Raw genomic sequence first — 26,583 nt, forward strand, 5'->3', positions numbered from 1 at the left:
TATCAACTGTCTCCGTTGTCTGGTCTAACAGAACAATGGAATAATCTTACGCCTAAATGAGTACTGTGTAATGTACCATACACCTAAATGGTTACTACGTAATGTGTAGATACGATAATGAACTTCAGTCGCTCTTTCTGATGATTGCCTGCTGCTCACTGCCGGACTAGACTGACGCTTCCGCATAAAAACATGTCCATTTTAGCCATGTTTGCCAGTTTGACCGGTTGAACCGACCTCCCGGCAAAAGACGCGGGACGACGGGGCTACCTTGCTCTCGGTCTTTCTTTTCAGTTTCTGCTGCTCTTTGCGGTTGCGCAGCACTCTCGGACGATCAAAGCCAGGCTTCCTTTCGACGCTCTCACCGTTATACTGAAGAAAACACAAAGTGCCTCGTTTCACAGTTTTCGCCAAGACTGCTGCAAATCAACTGATAAGGGTATCGATGCATTTTTGTAGAAAGTCTCATAAACGTAGGATTTAAAGAAAATTTGGCCCATTGAATCATATTTTGTAGTTTGGGGCAAGTTGGTCGGGACCCGTTCCTTGGGTACGTACGGTATCTGTTTTTCCTCGAGGTACGCCAACATCTCCTTGGCGTAATGGGAAGACGCCTTGTCCGGCCAGAAGACTTACTTCCCATCAGAATGATGCTCCTCTAAGAACGCAACTAGAATCTTCTCCAGGTACTCCTTCTGGTACACCTTCTGGTTGATGGCAAATCCTCTCGGGGTGGGGACCTTGTTGTCGAACACCTTTTTCAGAGATCCCTTCTCCTTTTTCGTCATAAACTTCGCTGGACGGCCACTACCGGTCTTCCACTCGACGTTCCGGGATGCCAGGATCCGATAAACAGTGCTCACCGGCACATTTTCGTCCCGAAAGTGGCCTGCTGTAAGCTTTTTTCATTGACTTTCACGCGTTTCGAAGAACCGTAAAACGCGCTCGCGGCGTGCTTGTTGTTTTGACGACATCTTTGATCGACCTGACAGCACCCAATCGAAAGAAATGAGCAACTCGTTTCTAGGGAGCCCAGAGAGCAATTCTCTGGGTGAGAAAAAAATTGACGCTTTTTGCTTTTTGACATAGGACTATGTCTTTAATTTCTATATAGGGGAGGTTACTCTACGAAAAATGTAACGATTCATTAAGAGTTTTCAGACGCATATTACGCAAAATCGTTATTGTGATATATGTTATGACCATTAGACAGGAAATTTATCCAGCATTTTTTTGCTGTAAACACGCACAGAGAATGTAGTAAAAAAAGTATACAAATTGACGATTAAAATGACTATGTTATTTCGTTTTTACTAGCCACTCGTTTTGCCCTTCAACGCAACGTGCAATTTTGTTGCCTACATACGGGCGTTAACTCACATTGTGAGTGGGTATTACGAATTATTCCTCATTTTTCGGATAAACAGGCATTTATAAGTTGGCAGAATCAATGGAGGGATGAACTGGAAGATTATTCTACTCTATTATCCCCAAAGTTCAATCAATTCGGTCTCAATTCACATCTTCATCGTGTAGGTCTCGCAACAAACAATTCGTGTTATTGTGGTCCAGAATGTCATAATATCGAGCATGTTGTTGGATTATGTGAAAAAGCCATTAATGGATTGAACTGGCTGCTGATTTAGAAGTTCGAAAGGGTATACTAACGCTTATTAGATATGGTAGCTTGAGTAGTCGTGATCTTAATATTATGTTCCTCATATATGTCTTCCCTAGAAGCCTATAGATAAGCAGAACTTAGCACCCAATGAAATCAGTTCACTACAGCAGCTACACGAACTTTCCAACAGAGCACTAATGGCCATGGGATACTTGATATACATCACCTGGCTATAAAGTTATAACAACTCTCTACAAACAATGTTCCGGACAACGTGGAAAAGAAGGAGAAAATACTATTTTCATCTATAATATATTTCTGTAGTCATTGATTCATTTGACTTGGTTTATATTTATGTAGATCTTAACTATTTAGACTTGTGTTTAAAAATGTTAAAGGATGACTCCTTGTCTTCTTCTGCATAATTGAATAAACAGAAGAAAAGGGTAGTAATGGTTTTAATTGTATTTTTGTGTACATTTTTTAACAGAATGTGGCTCCGGATTCTACCACGTTTTTTCATCCAACTTTTTTAAAGGATACAAGTTCATACAGGAAACTATCAAAAGAGAAAAAATTACAGATTGTGAACAATTAAACAACTTAATGCACATAATGCATAATTACACAAAATCACAGTCCTCTGTCAAGATCCCGTCCGTTTCCCTAGGCCCAGACCCATCAACTTTTGACGTAGGATTACGTCTTTCGGGAACATATTAGGGTACAAAATTAAAATCGAAAATCGAGCACATCGTGAAAATTGTCCAATTTCAAACGCTTATTGCTCAGTCATTTCATGGTGGATTGATGAAATTTTTGCGTCAATCGATTTCGGCACTCCACAACAATTTTTTATATTGAAGAAAATAATATATGTCATGAAACTACCTATCGAACAATTGAAAAATCCCACCTTTATCCTAACGGAAATACCCACTTCTGATTGGTCGAAATTAACGACACATGCGGCAGGTCCCTAACAGAGACATCAAAACCAAGCTGCATGGGGGAAATCGGCATTGCAAATACATGAAAGTAAAGAGAACTTTTGTTTCCACCGAGATGTGTTCCCTAACAGAGACATCAAAACCAAGGTGCTAAGGGGAAATCGGCCCTGAAAATATATACAAGTCGGGGGCATTTTCATATTACAAGTAAGGTGAGTGATACGATTAATTCTAGCAAAAAAAATTTAAATTTGGAATTTTAATGTTGGTTTTTTTTTTTTATCCAAAATCTATATTTTATTAAGGCTCATATGGCGTCAGCCTAACGGGGCCGGGAGTTCAATATTTTGACAATGTTTGCTTAGACTATGTTAGTAATATGTAACCGATTACTCGCGGTTGACTCGAGGTTAGTATTACAAGTGTTCTCATAATTGGTATGTCGCAGTCTTCGATGCTCTGTACGTGTGCCCGACACGGGATACTTCCTATTGGGATGCAGCTGACCATTAATCAGCAACGCCCCCCTTGTCTGTATACTGTAGATATGGTCTAGCGTGGTGCGTCTTTCTCGACTCGAGGAATCCAGGATAGAATGGTCACTAGCCGGCGCAATCATCAGCTCGTATAGAGTTGTCATGAGCGGTACAACCTTTGGCTCTTGTTGAATAATCAGTGGACTGCACAACCTTCGGCCCGTGCATCTGTAAAGAGTGTGTGTATGTATTGCCGCGACTAAGTAAAAGTTTAATGTTGGTTGCTTTGTGAAATTTCATATTAATGACCGATCGTGTATTGTGAAAAATTTAGCACAAGTGTGGAAGTGGAAGTGGAAAAGTGAAGAAATATTAGAAAAAGTGGTTTCCCATATGCTCTACATATATTATGAGGTGCTGTTAATCCAATTAAAATTCGCATCGGGTTGAATAAATATTCAGAAAGTAAAAGTTAATAAAGAAAATTATCTGTTCCAATTCAAATATGTTTTCTGTACATTAAAGTAACATATTTTTACTGATGAGAAAAATTGATAATTGTGTTCGGTATTGGTAATTATCTTACAATACATTGGTGAGTTTTTCTAGAAGTCTAGAAGTGAGGTTTTCATCATATCTCATTCCACTTCTGTATCTTTTATCTGATACGCACCATCCAATGACTGTTTACCATCCTTCTGTCATCATCACTCGGTAAACACTGGTGGAGTGATCAAACAGTACCCAAAAACCAAACAAAACGGCCCTCGTCAGGGCCACCAAATCATTATCAAAGAGTTTAACGATGTAATTCTTCAAACATATCCAAAATCCACAGATAGCCTAACGGAATCCTACGTCAACTATGTGGTCGTGTCTCGGACACAACCCTCCTGTGACTTTTTTTTTATAGAAAGGTATTGAAATCATTCTCATTTCTTATTGAACACCCATTACTATGGACCGTATAGTTAATTATGGGTACGCCTCAGAGGTACGCCTGTGAGGCAAAGACTATTTTTTGTCTTCGCTTATTTTTGCCGGCTTATTTCCGCCACTTTAAAACCACACATTGTATCAACTCAACAACTCATGAGTCGGGGCAACGGCTTTACTTCCCTACAGAAGAAAGACGTAACCAGAGATTTTTCGCCTCAGAAAATCCCAAGGACGCCAGTTGGGATTGAACCCAGGCCGCTCGGGTTGTGAGGCTGTTACGCTAACCGCACAACCCTGGCACCGTGAACACAAAAACAATGGGCCCTATTATAGAAATCGTGTCGATCGAGCGAGTGATAGCTATCTGTGCAACTGTCATAATTTTTCGGGTTGTTTGGTTTGCTTGTCGTATATCTTCAGAGAATTATTTCGTTTTGGGTTTGCTATCCTGATATTTTTCTTAGGGAAACATTTCAGAAACGTTTAAATATATGCAATTGCAACACACGAAATTCGAGCTCGGTAAGAGATTATTTCGATTTACAAAATACTAAATTTTGCTCGGTGTGAGAATGATAATGGTTGTATCGACTTCTCGATTCGATTTATACAATAGGGCCCTATAGCTTGTTTTGAAAAATGTTTTTTCTCACGTGTTGTTGGCACAGTATGTGTTCAGATACCATCATTATAAGCTCGCTGTTTCGATAAGTGCAACAATGAGCAGGCTGACAGAAGAAAAACATAAATCCATTCGCGAATTTTCCAATTAACGCAGTTTTTTACGCGGATTTTCCAATTAACGCGTTTTTTTACGTGGATTTTCCGATTAACGCGGATTTTCGAATCAACGCGGTTTTTTCAATTATTTTTTTTACCTGTTTTTTTACAAGATACGTATCCTCCTCGTAAAAAAAAAGACGGGTGGGTAATATCGGGGACATAACCGGAGTGACGTAGGACTATACAAAGGGGACAGCTTTTGCTAAATATATATTTCGAATATATTTTTTTATTTTCTTCTCCTACGTGAATACCTACCTATCTACCTGAAAAATGGATTAGTTTACTGTTTACTCTTTATAAACATGTTCGGGGTTCTAAAAAGAACCTTTGGTGTTGATTCTTGATTTTTTTTCTGAAGGCTTTGTACTTATTAAATGTTCAACACCGGGCATCTTTCGGCGTATGCACATATCGTACAATCAAAATGATGGCTGTGATAGGGAATGCATAGGTGGTTATCAGCTCATTCACTATCATATATTTCACTATTGAGCACATTACCGTACCTTAAACTGTGGTTTCGGAGACGAATGAATTGTAAGATTTGTAGTCTCCGCAAACAAAGTAAATAAAAATGAAAAAGAACTGAGGTTTAATAACTCTTCTCTGAATGGTTTAATGGCCCTGAAAAGTGCGGTGTTTTACGGTGGCTGGTTTTGCCACTTGCAATTGCGTTTGCCACTCGCTGAAACTAGTTGTTGCCTCCGAACCGAATGTGCTCTGTTCTGTAGGCGGGTTTTCTTATTGTCGTGAGTAGCATTGCAAGCCATCTCGAGCACTCCGGCGGCCGAAATTCTATAACCGCTATTAGGTACACTGATGCTCCGGCACCAATCCGTTGATGCGATGTGATATGAAACGATGTCATACAACCACACTGATTTACGGTTTGAAAGAAAATGATATGTTTTTCAGCGGATCCGCGCGTTTTGTACTTTAGCGGTACACGCTCACAGGATAGAGACAAATCGGCAGACTCAACCAAAGGGGCGAGTCCAACGAGACGAACGAATGAGCGTTAACGTTACGATACATTCATTACGATTTGTTCGCTCGTTGGATTCACATGCAGGCTAAAAAGGGTCCTTTTCAGGATCACAAAATTATCTTCAATCTAAAGAGTTTATTGTTTTGTTATCACTCGATATCCCCATCTTGTTCGGCTAAACCTTCCTGTTTAGCGATTGCATTTGTCACTCGCCACAGCTTTCACGGTTGGAAAATTTCTTCCCATGCTGCTTGCGACATGTTGTACAGTAAATTACATTTAACGCGACGTGCCGAAGCACCACTAAGTGTCGGATTGGAGGCGATTTTAACCTGTAATTGAACATTTGCGAACAGTGTCGACGTTCAATGTGGGGTCATAATTTGGACCCCGCACTCTATGTTTACAAAAATGTCCAACTAAATATGTCGCATTACATGTCCGTCCAATTAGCTAAATGTCGAACTAATTGTAAATGACTGTACTTTCAATCTGGAAACAATTTAAGAATTGGTGAAAATTGAATTGTCAGGAAAGTCCCCAACTATCAATAAGCTCAGAACAACTGCCAAATTCACATACTCATCAGATCCTGACAAACAAATTATGAAAAAATCAATTTGTGTTTTATTATTATTTTGGATATTATTTTAGAAAGCATTGGACTGTATTTCGTAAACTCTTTTTTGAAAGGTTTAATGGTCCTGATAAGCGCCGTGTTTTATGGAATGATTACAATTTAGAAAACTTAGTACTCGTGGTTTTGAAAAAAACCATTTCGAATGTCCTCGAAGCCGCCTTGTTCTGGATTTGCCACCAAAGCAGATTGTATAAAGAACAAACTTTTTTCTTCTGCTACCAGCTGCCGTTTTGCGATTGCGTTTGCCACTCGCCACTCGCTGCAACGGCCTGTTGTCTTGATGTCCACCGAACCGAATGTGTTCTGTTCCGAATGTGGGTTTTCTTATCGTCGCGAGCAGCTTTGCCAGCTAACTCGATCACTTCGGCGGTCGAAACTATATAACGCCGGCTAGGTGGACTGGTGCACTGGTACTAACGCGCTCGGCCTAGCTACCCTTGCGGGGAACTCCAGACCAACACGGTTCTAGCGGGATTCTGCCTTTCCCTTCACTTTTCCTCCTTTACCATGTCCAGACATGGCTGCTTGGGTTGGTTTGTTGATGTGTTGTGATGCGAACTGATGTGGTATACGGTTTGAATGAGAATGATCGTTACGGCAGCGGAGCGGGGATTTTTAAGCTGACTGGTTGGCTCGAGAATTACGCGTGTGTGAGACTGCGACCAATGTTTCGTTCATTTTTTTTCTTTTTCCTTTCCAATCGTGCTTCATTCTATTTCGCTGCTGCTCTGGTTGACCGTTTTGGTCGGTACGATTTGAGGAGCACAAAATGGACCAATCAAAAATGGGCACATAGTGCATTTGGACAATGCTTGATATTTCACAATTATTCAATTATTTATCTCAAGATAAATGAAATGTTATTCGTTATGATAGATGCGTAGATATATTTCCTATCAATTGATGCAAAAACCTTTGCGATCTATTGAGAAATGCTCGAGCTATAAGCGTTTCAAATCTTGCATTTTTTCCTACTTGTTCAGTGCCTAGATTTCCATTTCACCCCCTATATCTTCCGGTTAGACGTAGTCCTACGTCAATAAAGGGGGTTGTATCCAAGACACGATCGCTTAGGACGTAGCACTAGGATTGAGCGATCTTTATAAAAAGATCGATCTTATCGAATCGATTTTCCAAACGGCGTTGGGATTGATCCACTGATTAAATCGGTACCAAAGAATCGATCTTTGCCGATTTTTTTCGATTTATCTGTTTATTCCCGCTTTTCTTTAAACAGGAAATACAAAATTCATTTTTCTATTCAAACATCAAAAGCATTTTGTAGCATGAAGACCACAGCCACAGGGCATTCACATTGTTCCGTCAGGTAGTCGTTTTATTAAATAAATAAATTGAACAAAGCATTCTTAGAAATTGAACAACCACCTAGCACTCAGCTGACAATGACCCCATAAAAGCCAATAGTGCCATACATCTGTCATTTAGTCGAAGCCGATTCTTGTTTTTGGTGCCAGTTCTAGAAACCAACCTTTCGCCTGTAATTGATGTCAACATCAGGTTCAGTGATCCTATCCGCAACCGGTTACAGTTCATCCCCTCAGTAGCTGCTGCTAGTTCTGTCTCTGTCAGTAATTTTACAGAAGTAAATCGTAGAAGAAGTGATCCAAATGTTGACATTATGTTTAAAAAAAATGTTAGGTGGCCTTTGGTGAGATAAAACATCGATGTTTACTGAAAAACAAATCTACAAAAAGATCGAAAAGATCGAAAGCAAAAAAAAACGATTTTCTCGATTTTCTCGAGTACGTAAGTCGATCCAAAAAATCGGAAATCGGAATGGAAAAGATCGATCTTCTAATAATCGATTCGAGATCGCCCAATCCTACGTAGGACTACGCATTCGTTTCATTTAATTTGTTTGTTTATCGTTTAAGTTTTCGCATTTGACACACTCGACCATATGCGATTAAATCTCGCGTAACTTTTGAAAAGGTCCTATGTAACATTCACATCAACTCGAGAAAAACGAAGTGGAAGATCGGAATATTGTTCCGCGAAGTGTTTCAAAAGGAATCAATCTTTATCACTACTGCTAGTGGTAAAGCAGTCAATAATAACACTGAAAAACCAATCGTAACTGTTGTTATACGATTTTTTCAGGTGCGAAATTGGTTCCTGCGAAATGTTTTCGCAAAAGGCATTCACATTGAATTACGAAATCATGCGAATCTGTCAAACTATCGTCCTTACAACGAAAACAAGTTGTACGAGTTTGGTTGTACAAAATTCATATACAAATGCCATACAAATGAAACACAAATATCTGCATTACTCGAGAATGAAGCAAGCAAATGAAACGAAATTTGGCATGTGAAGGTTTTGGGGTGCAATAAATGTTTCTATGGTGGTTAGACACTCCACTCTCCCTCTCTAAGGGGGGTTGCCATACAAATGAAACATAAATATCTGCATTACTCGAGAATTAATCAAGCAAATGAAACGAAATTGGGCATGTGAAGGTTTTAGGGTGCAAGAAATGATTCTATGGTGGTTAGATACTCCCCCCTCTCTTAGGGGTGGCTGCCATACAAATGAAACACAAATTTCTGCATTACTCGATAATTAATCAAGCAAACGAAACCACATTAGGTATATGGAGGTTTTGGGGCGCAATAAATGTTTTCACGGTGGTTAGACACTCCACTCCATCTCTAAGGGGGAACTACCCTACAAATGAAAGACAAATTTCTGCATGACTCGAAAACTAATCAATAAAATACCAAATTTGGCATGCGAATGTTTTAGGGGACACAAAACGTTTCTATGGCGAATACAAACTCCTCCCGTCTCTCTGAGGGGGGAGGGGGGCTGCCATACAAATGAAGCATACATTTCCGCATAATTCAAGGGTTTTATAGGGAAGAAACATTTCTAAGGTGGTTCGACACTCCTCCCCCTCTCTAACAGGTCTCCCATACAAATGAAACACAAATTTCTGCATAACGCAACAACTAATCAAGCAAACGAAACCGAATTTGGCATGTGGAAGTTTTAGGATGCAAAAAAATGTTTCTCTGGGGGTTCGATACTCCTCCCACCTCTCTTAGGGTGGGCTGTAATATGCGTGTACCATTGGCACGGCACGTACCAGGGCACGATAAAATTCTGTACCACTTGGTACGGCACAGAGCTGTGTCATGGTGCATTTGGCACGGTTGGCACAGCAGGCACAGATTGGCATAGCTGGCACGTTTGGTACAAATGGCACGGTTGGCACACATTGGCACAGTTGACACAGCTGGCACAGATGGCAACAATGGTACAGCTGGCACAGATGGCACAGATGGCACGGTTGGCACACTTTGGCACAGATTGGCACAAATTACACAAATGGCATAAATGGCGCAAATGGCACAAATGGCACAAATTGGCACGAATGGCACAAATGGTACAAATGGCACAGATGGCACGGTTGGCACACTTTGGCACAGATTGGCACAAATTACACAAATGGCACAAATGGCACAAATGGCACGAATGGCACAAATGGCACAAATGGCACAAAAGGTACAAATGACAGTGATCAGTCTGTCATTGGCGCAAATGGCACAAATGGTACAAATGGTACAAATGGCACAAATGGCACATGTGGTACACTTACTACGTCGCTTGTATAGATCATAATATTTTAATTTATTATCAAAATGTCGGCGGAATGAATACCTGCATCACTGATTATTACCTAGCATGTTCTGATGCTACATACGATGTATATGCCTTTACTGAAACGTGGCTCAATATCAACACATTGTCACAACAATTGTTCGATTCTTCTTACATAGTCTATCGTCTAGATCGATCAGCTGCGAATAGTTCCAAACTCACTGGTGGAGGTGTTTTGTTGGCTATTAGATCGAAATACATCTCACGTGAACTACTTCCTCTAGATGGCCAAAGTGTGGAGCAGATTTGGGTTGCTGTGACGTTTTATAACCACACTACTTATATTGACATTGCCTATATTCCTCCGGACCGTGTAAATGACCCAGCCGTGATAGACAAACACATTTCTTCGGTTATGTGGATAATGAATCAAACAAAACTGAATGACAACGTCTTGCTCCTCGGAGACTTCAATCTTCCTGGTATCAGTTGGATCGAAAATACATCCAACTACTTTTATCCTAATTCTTCGCGTTCTTCTATGCATCGTATGACAGAACGTCTACTGGACAGTTATAGTACTGCTGGTTTATATCAGATGAACGGAATATACAACAACAACAACCGCATTCTCGATCTATGCTTCGTAAATTTAGAGATGGTCTACAATACAACAATAACTTCAGCTCCATCTACTCTTGTTAAATTGTGTCATCATCACCCACCACTGCTGGTTTCATTACATGAATCGTCACCGCTCGTTTTCACAGACATAATCGAATCAACATATTATAATTATCGTAAATCAAACTTCGCAATGATGAATCGTTTCTTCTCAACTATCGACTGGAGTGACATTCTGAACGACCGCGACATCGATGGAGCCGCAATGTCCTTGTCGCATGTACTTCTTTATGCAATTCACCAGTTTGTTCCGAAGAAAACTATTAAGGATCCTCCTCATCCTCCATGGACAAACTATCATTTGAAGCGTCTTCGAAGAGAGAAACGACTTACTTTGAAAAAATATTCAAAATACCGAACTGATTTTTGGAGAAACCGCTACTCTGTCGCCAACAAAAATTACAAGTGGTTGAACAACATTTTATTTGGTGCTAATTTGACTCGCGTTCAAAGTAATCTACGACTCAGTCCAAAGGAATTCTGGAAATATGTAGATAAACAGCGAAAGGAGCTCGGACTACCTTCTGTGATGACACACAATAATGTTGAGAGAAAGCCTCAAACAGAGAAAGCATATGTGCGCTGTTTCGGGAACAATTTAGCAGTGTTTTCGTTAGCGAAAATCTCAACAACGATCAAGTTTTCAAAGCAACAAGAAATGTACCTCATCTGCCATCTGTCTGCGCCCTCACTACCATTAGCCCTAGCAGAGTACAATTAGCTTGTCGCGAAATAAAAAATTCTACAAATCCGGGGCCAGATGGTATCCCCTCCATTGTGTTGAAGAAGTACTCTGGTAGTCTATCGTCGCCACTGAGTTCGCTATTTTCTCGATCACTGGAATGTGGAAATTTTCCAAAAGCATGGAAAAATTCTTTTGTTTTTCCAGTATTCAAAAAAGGCTGCAGGAAAAATGTCAAGAATTACAGAGGAATCGCCAGCCTTTGTTCGGTGTCTAAGTTATTTGAACTCATAGTTTTGGAATTCATCTCCCATGCATGCAGTAGTTACATCTCACATCAACAACATGGTTTCGTTCCCAAGCGATCTACCTCAACAAATCTGGTACTGTACACCTCATTCATCGCTCGCTCTCTACAGTCACGTCAACAAATTGATGCAATTTATACAGATTTCTCAGCTGCGTTTGATAAAATAAACCACGAAATAGCGGTCGCTAAACTCCGACGTCTCGGATTCCACGGCAACTTCTTGAACTGGTTACGTTCATACCTGACTGGCCGTGTGATGTCAGTGAAAATAGGTGACACTGTATCTTTTCCGTTTCCAGTATCATCGGGTGTTCCTCAAGGTAGTCATCTTGGCCCTTACATTTTTCTTCTGTACCTGAACGACGTTAACTTTTGCTTGGAGTGCCACAAACTCTCTTACGCCGATGACTTCAAGTTTTTTTGGCCCGTCAATTGTCTTAATGACGCAGTGTACCTGCAGCAGCAGCTTGACATTTTCGCTGAATGGTGTGATAACAATAGAATGGTTTTGAATCCTGAAAAATGTTCCATTATATCCTTCTCGAGGAAACGTTCATCTGTCGTTTATGAATATAAATTGCGCAGTGTGATTTTAAGCCGTGTAGTAGCAATCAAAGATCTAGGAGTCATCATTGACAGTAAACTCACATTCAAGGATCCTATATCTTACGTCACCGCCAAAGCTTCTAGAACTCTCGGATTCATCTTTCGTGTCACGAAACAATTCAAAGACGTTTATTGCATCAAGGCACTCTATTGTGCGTTGGTTCGCTCAATTCTCGAGTATGCATGCATAACATGGTCGCCTTATTATCAAAACGGTATTCAGCGCATCGAAGCGATCCAGCGTAAATTTGTTCGTTTTGCTTTACGTTATCTGCCCTGGAATGATCCCTCAAATCTTCCTCACTACGAGAACCGCTGTAAATTAATTGGACTTGATCTACTGAGCGTACGTAGAGACGTAGCTAAGGCTACTTTTATATCGGATCTGATTCTCACGAATATCGACTGTCCCGACCTTCTTCAAACGATCAATTTCAACATTTGCTATCGAAACCTACGCTACTACACTTTTATTCGTCTCCCTCACTCCCGCACAAATTACGGGCACAACGAGCCCGAAGCGAGTATGTGTCGAGTGCTAAACCGATGTTTTTCATCGTTCGATTTTCACCTGTCTCGCTCAACTCTCAAAAAAATGTTCCTCGTAGTTCTTAGACAATAATAAAATCTTCATTTAGACTTAGATTTAAATTAGATTTAGATATCATTAGGGCACTAATGTAAAGGCCTGTTGATATAATAAATAAAATGAAATAAAATGAAAAAATAAAATGAATTGTATGTTTCAGTACACAGAACACAGATTTAAATCCCTATTTCTACTAAACGGTTCTGTTGCTTGCCCTGTTTGTATGTTTGTATGCAGGGGATCGATTCAGTGCTGGTTTTTCAAAAGTAAAAAAAAATATTGTTTCCCGTTTATTTCTCTGATTACTAGCGTACCGACAGACTATTTGGGCCCCTCAAGAAAAACATCCGAATCGCGCTAGGCGACAAACTTAATAATAGAAATGTTACCCCCTTCTTGTCAGCACAACTTTATCTCTGCTATCATTATAAAACTGCATATTCCATTGTCTTGAGAACCCAAAAAATGGCGGACTGCATATTTCATCAAAATCCCATCAATATGGATATCAAATGAAAGGACTTAACTAGCAGTTATTCATGATAAATGCAAATTCAAAATGGCGCCATAAATATATTTTTTTAAAACCCCATCAATATGAGTATCAAATGAAAGTCGTCGAATATACAGTATATACAGACACTGGAACACCTCCGACGTCGAGTTTGTCTTGATAGAGGTAACCTGGCGCCAATAACATTGCAACATGACAACGCTCGTTCACACTTCGCGTGCAACTGAGACTCTGAAAAACCTGAAGTTTGAATTAATTCCTCCAATTCCCCGTATTCTCCCGACCTTGTGTCTTGCGATTTTTTTCTCTACTACCTGATTATTCCAGGAAAGTCGTCCTGGATTCCTGGATTCCAGAAAAGTCGGATGGATTTATCAGTGATGGTATGACAAAACTTGTTACACGTTGGGAGAAATGTGTATTGCTTAGAGGGTGACTATGTTGAAAAATAATACATGTTTTGAAGGTTGAGATTTGTTTTTACCCAACCTTGCTATTTGTTTTTGTTCGCTTTCTACAAGCGTGTATGTGCATTATTTATCAGCCTACACCTGTATGTTATTGAAAAAAATCCTCCTGCGCATATGGAATATCGAATATCAACAATGACGGAGTTATTATTTGTTTATTTGTTTATTTGTTTAGATATAACATTCATCTGACAAAATCGTCTTAATGAACAAAAATTAGTATAATAGTCGAACAAAAACATAACATTAAAACATAACATTAAACACATCGGGATTCTCAATTCGGTTTCTGAAGCGTAGTGATGATTCTCCAAAGTCATAAAACTGCTCTACGGATGAAAAGGTTCTGATCATATCCGTGACCGGCTCATGTTGACCATACGATGAACGATGTGCAAGCGGTTGCAGCAAAAACGAGGATCGTAGAATTCTACTGGGAGCGCGAAAGTTCATCTTCTCGAGCAAGTTAGGCGCATCGATTTCACCACAAAGCTATATATATGCAATTTTCCTAACTCTATGGTTAGTAACAGTTCTGCTGAAAAAATCATAAGGATGACGTCTAGATTGTGCCTCTTGAAAAAATCTACTTGACTATCACAAAGCATCATCTTTCAATGGATACGCGTCAAAATTTGACAGCAATCGATCGATTGGTTCGTGAGTTACAGCATTGAGAGTGAAGCAACTTTTTTTATTGTGAAAAAAATGAAAAAGTTCGAATTTCGTTTGTAATTACATTAATGGGGCTGCTTCCGCATCCACCGTATTCTCCAAATCTGGCCCCAGCGACCATTTTCTGTTCGCAGACCTGAAGAGTATACTCGCTGGCAAGAAATTTAAGACCGATGATGAAGTGATTACCGATACTGAGGCCTATTTTGATGAAAACCCGAAAGAGTACTATAAAAATGGTATCGAAAAGTTGCATGATCGCTATAAACGCTGTATCGCGCTCGAAGGCAATTATGTTGAATAATAAAATTGAATTTTGAAAAAAACTAGTTTTACTGTGTTATCTTATAAACTTTTCAGACAAACTGTTAAGGTGGAAAACCTATTACTCGCGGTGGACTCGAGTTTAGAAGGGTGACATATTATTTGAGGAAAAGGATGGGATATAAGGAAATTGTTACAATGTTGAGAACACATTCAATTCTTAAATCTATTCGTATATCTATTGTATATTTACATTTCAACTTATTTTACTGTTTATAGCAAGGAAGCCAATTGCTCGCAATGGAAGAGAAGGAGGGTATAAGGATATAGGGACAATTACACACGAAGATCGATAGCTTTAAGGATAACATATACAGGGTAACTGCGATATAATGTGCATTTCACTTTCAAAATTGTACGTTATATCGAACATAATAAAGAACTCAGAAACGTAGCTTGTATTACTTCATTGTGTTGTTGTTTGGGTAAGGTTGATGAATAAATTCAACTAAAAGACGAAGGCAGCCTTTCTCATGATGTTTTCCTTCGTAATGTTGATTAAAGCTTGATTCATTTAGAATCAGGAATCACAAAACCAGTTGTATTTCGGGATTGGTTAAAGGTACGAAACATGTTCTAGTATCACAATACAGAAAATTAATTGTTCTTTCAGAAAAAAATATATTTAAAAAAATATTCCTTTACACTTTGAAAATGTGTACTTTGTATCGAGGTAAAATGTATGTTATATCCAGTGACGTTAAATCGAGGCACGTTATAACGAGGGTAGTTTATATCGAAGTTTCCTGTATTTGGGACATGTTATCAAGGTCTAACCGAGCCAACACATTTGTCACCGACACATTGGGCTGTCTTCCTCGGCCGCGAAGGGAGTTTTCTAAATTCGACAAGGGTTGTTTTAAAAACTCGTTAATTGGAGCTTGTGAAGATTCTGTATGTTAGACAACTGCATTCAGCATCTTTGGAAGACAATAAAACAGTTTATAAGCCCTCACACTCTTTTCGGGTGACTTTCGCCAGCTCTGTTCTGCCAAACTACGTGAAAGCAGAAAATGTTTTTTTTTGGTGCACCTATTTGTACCGCGGGTTTACCATTGCACCAATTGCAAAAAAAAACTTGGACATTCTTTCACCCATTGTGGCAACAAGTTTCGTTGTGGCAGATACACCTCGCACGAATAAACAACGGCCACAAACGCAGAACAAGGCAAAATAGACATGATTACTTATATCAACCAAATTAACGCTGTTTAACCGTCCACAATTTGTTCTTAGACACCCAACTCCTATCTTTTGAAAATTTCTCTATAATATGTTTCCAAACAAATCCTAGCGCTTTCTAGTGAAGGATAATTAACCTTAGAATTTGAAGTATCTAAAAAACAAACAAAGAAAAAAAAATTAAAACAAAAGACAATTTTCTTGAAGGGAAAATATTATACAAAAAGTATTAGGAAGGGACCCCTGTCTGGAAGGTCGAAAAATGATGTTAGGAATAAAGTCAAGTGTGTGGTTCGATGGTGGACTGTATATGATTGGGGAGGAGGCAAAGATGCTCGTGACCTTTCCTCAGATTAACTGGACAGCTGGTGATGCCTCACGCATGCGACAATCACAATCGCCGGGAAGTAGCTGGCTGAAAAGCTGCGTGCTGCGAAACTTTCCACTCGCTGATCTACGCTGACGACCACTCTCGTTGAATCAGCTGCTAAATAAAACTCTTTAACACTGTGAGAATCAACACACATGTCTTTCTAAACTATTTTATTTACACTTTTGATTTACATTACTAGCTTAATTTAGAACTATACTAACTTAATCTAGAATATAGAAAACACTTGCAAAAAAACTATTCGAGGTAAAACACTTCTTGAGCCGTCAAAAAAATATAGATGTGAGAGCGTCTCACGCATAGTTTTATTCAGCGGTAATGCTGCAATAGCGATGGACAGCATTTTTCTTTCTTGTGTTGTTGCCGTTATTGCGCTATGTAATGCACGTGCGCTGCTGGAAGGGGAATCAAAGAAAAGGGGCGTTTGTTCCTTATGAACATGTACAGACATGTTTTCTCTTGCGGGTTCTCTTTTCTTCAGTCGTGAGACTGAACATACTCCCCCGGCGAATAGGTAAAAGCTGCTTTTTCTAATGAAGTAGAATCATTTCGATCATTGTCCAAAATAGGTAAAGGTGCTAATTTGTGAATGGGTCGCTTGAAAGTGCCGTTTTTACATTTGACTTCTACCACACGCATTAAATTGTCAGGTCCATAAAATAATTTGTCCACTCGTCCTATTCTCCAACACTGTGGAGGCAGATTATCTTCCTTCATTAAAACAATCAAACCTGGTTGAACATTTGGCTTTTTGACTTTCCATTTGTTCCTCACTTGTATTTCGGTGACATATTCTTTAGTCCAGCGACGCCAGAAATGTACCTTTAGCTGTTGTATGCGCTGCCATCGGGATAGTCGATTTTCTGGGATTTCTTCAAGTGAAGGTTCTGGTATAGCTAAGAGTGGTCGATTAATTAATAGATGACCCGGTGTTAGAGCTTCGGGATCATTCGGGTCTGAAGAGTGAGCATATAAAGGTCTTGAATTTAATATCGCTTCTATTTGACAGAGCAGAGTAGCGAGCTCGTATATTGTAAGCGAAGCATTCTGGTAGATCTTTTTCAAAATTGTCTTCACACTTTTTACTCCTGCTTCCCAAAGGCCTCCAAAATGTGGTGCATTGGGTGGGATTGTTCTCCAAACAATTCAACAATTCAAATTTTTGACAAAACTCGAATATTTTTCTATGTGTATTTTCTTCTTTGAACATGCAGAACAAAGCATGTAATTCTGATTTGGCGCCTCTAAAATTTGTACCGTTGTCACTGAACATTTCCTCAGGAATACCACGCCTAGATACGAAACGCTGTAGCGCGGCGAGAAATGCGTTGGTGGATAAATCTTCAACTGCTTCTAAATGCATGGCTTTTGTAACCATGCACACGAAAACACAAATATAACCCTTTATAGGAGCTCCTTTACGACCAGACTGCTTTATCAGTATTGGTCCTGCAAAGTCTAAACCCACCTTTTGAAATACAGGAGCTGCATTTACTCGATAAGAAGGAAGGTCTCCCATTTGTTGGTCTAGGCATTTGGGATTCCTTTTGAAACATGTGACGCATTTTCGTAGAACAGAACGTACTGTAGATCTAGCGTTGAGAAGCCAATATTGTTGTCTCATAATGGTCATTACTCCAGATTGTCCCACATGCATATTTTCTTTGTGAATTGCAGTAATCAAACTTCTGACAATCGAGTTTCTACTAGGGAGAATCAATTGATGTCTTGTTTCGTATGGTATATTCGAATGACGTAACCTTCCACCTACGCGCAAAAGATGTTTGTCCATAAACGGGTTCAAATTATTTAGTCGGTGATTATGCTCGCCAGATAATATACTCTCTATTTCCATGGCAAATTCATGATGCTGGATTGCACTGACAATGTGCAAGTTTGCCTGGCGTAGTTCAGCGATAGTTGGATAGCGACTAAAGTTACGGTTCTCTTTGGATTTTCGTGTATTCGAGATGAATCGTAACAAATATGCAACGACTCTCTGCAATTTGCGATACGACTCAAATTTTGTAAGAAGTGGAAACTCTTCGTAAACCATTGAACAATAAACTTGTAATTCGTCTTTTAGCTCGGGAATCTCAATATCCGGAAGTATATCAACACTTTCATTATTATACTCCGCTGTTTGCATGAACTTGGGACCATTCCACCATTTTTCATTTTTAGCTAATGCTGATGCAGATTGTCCACGGGAAACTATATCTGCTGGGTTTTCATGTGTGTTTATATATCTCCATGTGTGTGTATCGTGTGATTTGATTTCTGCGACTCTATTTCGTACAAATAAAACAATTTGGCTATCTGACCAGAGGTTTGTTGATGAGCATTCTATTTTTATTGCTTTAAGGATCTTCGAGACTAATCTGGTAAGAAGCACTGCTGCAAGGAGCTCTTTTCTTGGAATAGTGACTGGGGAAATTGGAGCTACCTTGGATTTGCCACAAATCAATCGCAAGTTCGCCGAGCCGTCCGAATGTATAGATCTGATATACACACATGCGCCGTACGCTAGTTGTGACGCATCCGAGAATCCGTGGATTTCGTAATCAATCGCTCCATTTGAAATAATACATCTCGGGATACGTATTTCTTGGAGAATCGGTAAATCCGTCAAGAATTCCTCCCATTCAATACAAAGTTCTTCATTTATCGGATCATCCCAATCAAGTTTACATATCCATAATTTTTGCATTAGTTTTTTCGCTATTACAATGACGGGTGATATTAAACCAAGCAGATCGAATATTTTTGCTATCGCTGAGAGAACTTGGCGTTTGGTAGTATGATCACTTTTGGTGGATTGTTGAGAGAGGAACAGAAATTCGTCTGCGGATGGATTCCACAATAATCCCAATGTTTTTATGACTTCGTTGATCGTAGAGTCCCCAATAGTTACTGTAGATTCTCTGTCTGCTTGAGGGATTGCTAATAAGAGGCGCCTGTCATTAGATGACCATTTGTGCAAGTGCATTACACCGGAATTGAGTAATTCAATTAGTTGTCTTTGAATTTCTCTCGCTTCTTCTAGGTTGTTAGAGCCAAACAAGGCATCATCTATGTAAAAATTCTCTTCGACGACACGTGCTGCTAACGGATAAGTCTCTTTTTCTTCTTTAGCTAACTGGAGCAAAGCTCTTGTGGCAAGATATGGCGCAGATGCTGTCCCATACGTTACTGTCAAAGGCTCAAGCACACGAAGCCTCTCGTTGGGTGATGAACGCCAAAAGATTCGTTGCAAAGAGCTATGTTTTGGATCTACTAAAATCTGTCTATACATTTTTGAAATGTCGGCACGTAATTGGTATTTTCTGAACCGTAATATTATCGACATTAAATCACTTTGAACGGTAGGACCAACCATCATTTCATCATTGAGAGATCTACCAGATACCTTTGCTGAAGCATCAAAAACTACTCGACATTTAGTTGTCGAACTTGAAGGTAGAACAGCATGGTGAGGAAGATACCATTTTTGCAATTGAAAAGAATCTTCTTCTTCGTTTACTTCCTTGCAATGACCAAGTAACTCATACTCCGCAAGGAAATCGTCATACTGTGACCGCAAATCTGGTTGACGCATCAGTTTAGATTCAAGTGAGTAGAATCTACGCAATGCCAGAGCGCGCGAGTCTGGCAATTGAGTTGCTGTGTCTTTCAAAGCAAGTTGAACAATGAAACGACCTTTTCCATCTCGGCGGTAAGTTTTCATAAAATGTTGCTCACAAATTTCTTCTTCGTCGGTAAAAATATTATCTTCTGGCACTCCTTCTATTTCCCAAAAATTTTGTAAAAATTCTCCAATAGAATCTACACTCACAGTAAGAGCTTGCAGTGTTGTTATGTTGTGATTGTAATCATTATATCGACCACCCACTAGCCATCCTAATTGTGAGTCTTGAAGACTGGGTAGGTTTTCCGCTAGTCTAAGACAGCCTGGTTTCATCAAATCATGGAACCAATCCATTCCGATAAGTAGGTCTATATTATCTGATTTATTAAAGTAGGGATCTGCTAATTTAATGCCTGATGGTATGTTCCAATTCTCAGTTGTGAAATGAATAGCCGGGATGTTACCGGTAACCTTTGGCGTGATAAGACAATCCAAATTGAACTCAAAATTAGTGCAATGTGATCGAATTTGAACAGAACACTTCTGCTTCACAAGCGACCTCATATTGCCGATTCCAGCTATGGGAACATTCACTTCTTTTATGTTAAGATTCAACCTATTTTGTAGTGATTGCGAAATGAAACTCATCTGAGAGCCACAATCCAACAGGGCACGGCATTGATGTATTTGCTGATCTCTATCTAAAACTTTGACTAAAGCAGTGTACAACACCACTTGGCTGATTGGGTTCGACCGTGTATTAGAAAGGGCTGATGTTACTGTGGACTGGACTGCAGCATTTTCTTCAAAGGTTGTTGTTGACTCCACTGCGACACTGGTTTGGGAAAGTTGCCTCTTTTCGACATTGCTGTTTTGTACAGCTTCATCGTTATGAAGCAAGGTGTGATGCTTCCGTTGACACTTGAAGCACGTTCGTTTCGATGGGCACTCTAGTACTCGATGACCTCGACGTAGACAGTTGAAACAGCAGTTTCTCTCCTTCACCTTCAGCAGACGTTGATCCAATGATGAACTGCAGAATTCCGGACACTTGTAAGATGGGTGGCTGTTACTGCAGAAATCACATTGACTTTGTTGCACTGCAGGCGCGATTGCTGCGTTGGATCGCTGAATCGATTGTCCTCCCCAGGATGGTTTAGAAGACGCACGCTGATGTTTGGATGCCACTTCGTTGGTTGTCTGGCATCTCTCCAAAATTGACACCCGTTCTTTCAGGAATTGGACAGTTAGGTCAAAATTTGGTAGTTCACCTCGCCGTATGGTAGCCTCCCAAAGTTTCTTCGTCTCGCCATCAATGGATTGTGCTAACAAATAAACAGCAATTTGCTCTGAAACACCAGTAAATTCCTGTCCAAGGAACTTTAAATTCTCCACATGGTTGCTGAATGTTTCAACTAATTTTTGCAGCTCATTGTAATTTTCTTTCACTATTTTTTGCATGCTTAACAACCCGCGAATATGCAAATCGATCATTCGCCGCTTGTTCTCGTATCTCTCCTCTAGCAGTTGCCAGGCTCTGTCGTAGTTTCCTTCGTTTAGCGTCCTGGCGTCAATCAGTTTGGCAGCGTCTCCCACTAGAGCCTTCTCTAGATGATACAACTTGATGCGAGGAGGCTCATTGCTTCGATCCACTACATCTCGGAACATTATTTTAAACTTCTCCCAGTGCTCATATCTGCCGTCGAATGTTGGTATGGCACGTGGGAGCGATTGCTGAATCACTAATGGCGGCGGATTCATAATGGGTTGTGAAGCAGCCGGTTGTGCTTGTCGCTCTAGCAACATTTCTAATTTCACTGTCACTTCGTTGTAAATTTCCTCAAACTGCACATAACGATTATCAATTTCTTCTTGCTCCAACGCTGGACTTCCACTCACTATTTGCTGATGATAACCGTCAAAGTCGTTATTCGCTGCTTCAACTCGTTTCATCCACACTTTGACTTGTTGACTGGAAATTTCCTTTTGCTCCACTTCTGCTTGTTGAAGGAGATGCATGATCCTCGTTATTTTTCCTTGCGCTGCCCCGCGGAGCGCAGACAAAGCTTCGATGCTGCTAGCAACTTCTGCAGCTGCACTGTCGTTTTTCACTGGTGTTCTCTTCGTGGGCATTTTGCTCGTTGTTTGATTGTTCGTTCCCTTCACAAATTGTTCAAATACACTCACTCACTTTAGTCTATTAACGCTTCACTGTTTAAATTCCGTGTTTGATTTCACACTGGTAACTGCTCTTCTTCTCGGAGTCTGCTCGAAGGACCAATTTCTTATGTGTGGTTCGATGGTGGACTGTATATGATTGGGGAGGAGGCAAAGATGCTCGTGACCTTTCCTCAGATTAACTGGACAGCTGGTGATGCCTCACGCATGCGACAATCACAATCGCCGGGAAGTAGCTGGCTGAAAAGCTGCGTGCTGCGAAACTTTCCACTCGCTGATCTACGCTGACGACCACTCTCGTTGAATCAGCTGCTAAATAAAACTCTTTAACACTGTGAGAATCAACACACGGAATAATGTCTTTCTAAACTATTTTATTTACACTTTTGATTTACATTACTAGCTTAATTTAGAACTATACTAACTTAATCTAGAATATAGAAAACACTTGCAAAAAAACTATTCGAGGTAAAACACTTCTTGAGCCGTCAAAAAAATATAGATGTGAGAGCGTCTCACGCATAGTTTTATTCAGCGGTAATGCTGCAATAGCGATGGACAGCATTTTTCTTTCTTGTGTTGTTGCCGTTATTGCGCTATGTAATGCACGTGCGCTGCTGGAAGGGGAATCAAAGAAAAGGGGCGTTTGTTCCTTATGAACATGTACAGACATGTTTTCTCATGCGGGTTCTCTTTTCTTCAGTCGTGAGACTGAACATCAAGTGTTCGGGTATTTTGGTTATTGTTGAAGTTATATTTGTAGATGTGTTTATAATTTTTCGAGTTTACGAATAATTATTATTACGCTGTTGACAGCTGGATACCTTATTGGTGGTTTCGGTTCCGAAACAACGGAGTGCCGCAGAACGATGAATATTTTGAAACTTTAGGACAATACCTAAAGCATTACATAGGGGTTTTTAAACATTCCGAAAACTTCCAAAATGGCGACCATTTTTGCTAAAAATGAGTTATTTTTCATGACAGATCGCAGTTTAGAAGCTAATAAAGAATCGAAAAAATTAGATATCAAAGCAGCTATGTAAGGATTTAGATAATTCATTTTCACATACTGATAAAAAACTCAGCCAAATCGGTCGAGTAGATCCTGAGATATCGATACCACCAGCTGAAAAAACATGGTTTCGAGAAAAACACGTTCAAAAATTCGCACAGTAATACTTAATATATCCCTTGAGATAACCTCATACTTTCGGCTGTAACATTCCAACGAAATCAAATATCGAAAAATTCTTTCAGGACAACATTTCTGAGGACATAAGCTTCCCAAAAATGCAAAAAAATCGATTTTTTCGAGGGTCACCCCTTAAAGTATGGACGTCCACTGTGCCATGTCCCGTGCCATGGCACGCCATTTCTGTGCCATTTTTGTTTGGCACGGCACGGCCGCTGTGCCAAATCGCACGCACTCTAGTGGGCTGACATACAAATGAAAAACAAATTTCTGCATAACTCGAAAACTAATCAAGCAAATGGGGCCAAATTCGGCATGTGAAGATTTTACGTTTCTATGGTGAATAGATACTCCTCCCCCTCTCTAAGGGGGGAGTTAATTTGTTATTTGCAAGTGGTTGAAAAATCTTGAACGAGAATTGTGAATTGTGTCTGATATTATAATGATGAGTTTTGGTAGACGTACTAGGAATTTTTTAGTAGAAGGTAAATTCAACGGGGTCAATTAGAAGTTCAATCAAAGGACAGTTCTGCGATTGGACTCATGATCTTGCGCTTAGTAAGAAAAAGTGAATGTTTGAAGGTATTGATAACAAAAAAACAAATTTTGGGCGGGACGAAATTTGCTGGGTTAGCTAGTATTTAATAAAGAGGTGAGCTACTAAAAATAATTTATACATTTCATTGAACAATATTCTAAAATAGAAAATAGCCACTTGTCCAAAAAAGAAACTCCTATACTCGCGTCAGTCTCACAGATCGGTTTTAGTAAAAAAGTTATGTAAGTCCCTTTCTGACAAAAACTTGCGATGCGTTGAACAATGGTTAACAACGAATGAGGAAGCTAAAGAGAATCTCATAGTGTTGAAATTTTCTGCGAAATTTCAACGAATTATTGATTTTTCGATCTGTGAGAGCGGTCCACGAGCATAGAAGGGTTAAACAGAACCCAGAGTTGCCATCGAGAGACACAGCGAAAACGACAGAAGTTTCATGTTCAGAAAGCCAAAAAGAGGTCTGCGGTAGAACAATCCGCGGACAGAAAAGCGACCTTCGTAACTACTTTAACCCTTTCATTACGAGCGTCGTCTTTAGACGACATGAAATTCATACTGCTCTTCGATCACACCAGCGCGATGTGCATACTTTTCGGCGCTGTGCTCCGTACAGAGGTAGCACTTCGGTGGAGCACACTGCCGTAATGAAAGGGTTAAACTCGTGATTCTTTTGAATTTGACGCTATTTTTGTAAATTCACATCTGATCCTATAGTTATAGTTATGAAACATCGACTCACTTTGAATGTTTAGCGCACAACCAAATCAATTTAGGATATACATTTTATAAACGAACATGGTTATTGCACATCATTTCATCATTTCCCATGATCTCTTTTCCATCTCCAGTGGGCAGTTCTATAATAATGGAACATATTGTACTTTGAACCCGAAACATATTTTAAACGTTATTTCCCAATTAAATATTCCACAATCTGAGTTGAAGCATCTATGTTTATAATCTTATTTATTCGGAGCAGAATGAATCTGTTTACGAATCTATATTCACGCCGCTAGCATGTTATACAAAGAAGCATCTATTTAATTGCAAACTATTCACCGTCTTCTCTTACCGTTGAGTATAATTATAATTACAGTTTCCGCATTATCCGAGATTATTGGAAAGACACATGTCTGTCCAAACTTTCACTCTGTGTGCTGTGTGCTTACGCTCGACATTAATTTTATTACTGCTTCAAAGAGTACTTTCCTATTTCGGCTCTCCCCAATGGATAAAATACCATGATTAAATTTTGTATTTTCCCCCGAGTAATGATGGGGCTTCCTTCGCCCGAATATATATGACTGGGCTGGCAAATAAGAAGAAATTTTTTCTCTTCCTTCGGCAGCCAAAGTTCTTTTTTCTGTTGATTTAGACTAACGTCGCAATCCCTCCTAAAACATTCATCACAATGAGATTTGCGCTCTGCTCCCTGGAAACTGTAGCCACTGCATCGTAATTAGATTTGTATACTTGACGAGTTTTTCATAAACAGGAAATACTGGCGGCGAAAAGTGGCTTGGCGATGTGAGAATTGCGCTTACGCAAGGAGGCACACTCATATAATCCTTATCCGGTGTTGACAGTCGAAAAATCCCTAGAATTGTGATGCGCTAATGTGGGTCAAATGGGATTTGGGCTTTGCGGATGTAGTGTTTCACATTTCGTGTGTATCTAGAGCTAATCGTACACTTAGAAAAATCCTTGGTCGACAACTACCAAAAATATTTGGCAATGCAAACATTAGTAGAATGTACTTTTTTTTTGTACATATTGTCTACAATTTTTGTTCATCTCGGTGATGCATGAACAAATTTGCTATAATTAATGAATGCAGCATTGAGTGGAGTTCATAACTTCGCTGTTATTTATACTATGAATATCAAAAGAAACAAATTGATATTTCTTTATTTCTTTATTTCTTTTCTTTAAACCATCTGACTCACACTTGGTCTTAATGATTTTCTTAAAACTAAACGACACTACTAAATCAAAATACAATGGTCCAACAAAATAAAACAATACAAAGATTTCATCTACGAGTGAGTCGTCTGTAAAAGGTGTCCGAAGAGATATTAAAGTCAAATAAGTCGAACACATCATTGAAACGGACTGACATAAAACGAACAGGATTGTGCAACGCATAGTTCACACTGCGTCCCTCAAGATACAAAAAGTTTCTGGTACGAAGAATACGTTCAGGCGCATACATATTAATTTGCTCCAACAGTGCAGGGCAGTCGATTTCTCCGGTCAAAAGTTTGGCGACAAACATAGCCTGAGCGTTGAAACGTCTCCTTTCCAGCGTCTCCAGTCCCAAGAGTTGGCAACGAGCCTCGTACGGTGGCAAGTTTAGTGGATCCCGCCACGGAAGATTCCGGAGAGCATGTCGCACAAATTTCCGCTGAATAGACTCAATCCTACAAATCCAGTTAGTTTGAAACGGGCACCAGACAACTGCACTAAACTCCAGTGTAGATCGAACTAGCGAGCAGTATAGAGATCGAAGACAGTGTGGATCACGAAATTCACTTGTAATTTTATGAACGAATCCCAACTGCCGGTTGGCTTTAGC

The 26,583-nt window shown here is 39.7% G+C and overlaps 1 protein-coding gene across 1 annotated transcript; it reads right to left on the minus strand.

Annotated features, from left to right (window-relative positions):
* Nucleotides 1-632: 632 nt before the first annotated feature.
* On the minus strand, nucleotides 633-22,212 carry LOC129773889 (uncharacterized). The gene is made up of 2 exons (XM_055777548.1): nucleotides 20,287-22,212; nucleotides 633-899 (listed from the first exon to the last, which is right to left on the minus strand). Exons 1-2 carry the CDS (start codon nucleotides 22,210-22,212, stop codon nucleotides 633-635), a joined length of 2,193 nt encoding a protein of 730 aa, XP_055633523.1.
* Between the last annotated feature and the right edge of the window lie 4,371 nt (nucleotides 22,213-26,583).

The sequence above is a fragment of the Toxorhynchites rutilus genome, chromosome 3, assembly GCF_029784135.1.
Source record: "Toxorhynchites rutilus septentrionalis strain SRP chromosome 3, ASM2978413v1, whole genome shotgun sequence".
NCBI lineage: Eukaryota > Metazoa > Arthropoda > Insecta > Diptera > Culicidae > Toxorhynchites > Toxorhynchites rutilus.

Coding starts and splice junctions, on each gene's coding strand:
- LOC129773889 (XM_055777548.1), bottom strand. CDS start 22,212: ATGCCCACGAAGAGAACACCAGTGAAAAACGACAGTGCAGCTGCAGAA. Junction 900..20,286: donor CAACACTGCAAGCTCTTACT/GTGAGTGTAGAT, acceptor CAATGAAAAAAG/CTTACAGCAGGCCACTTTCG.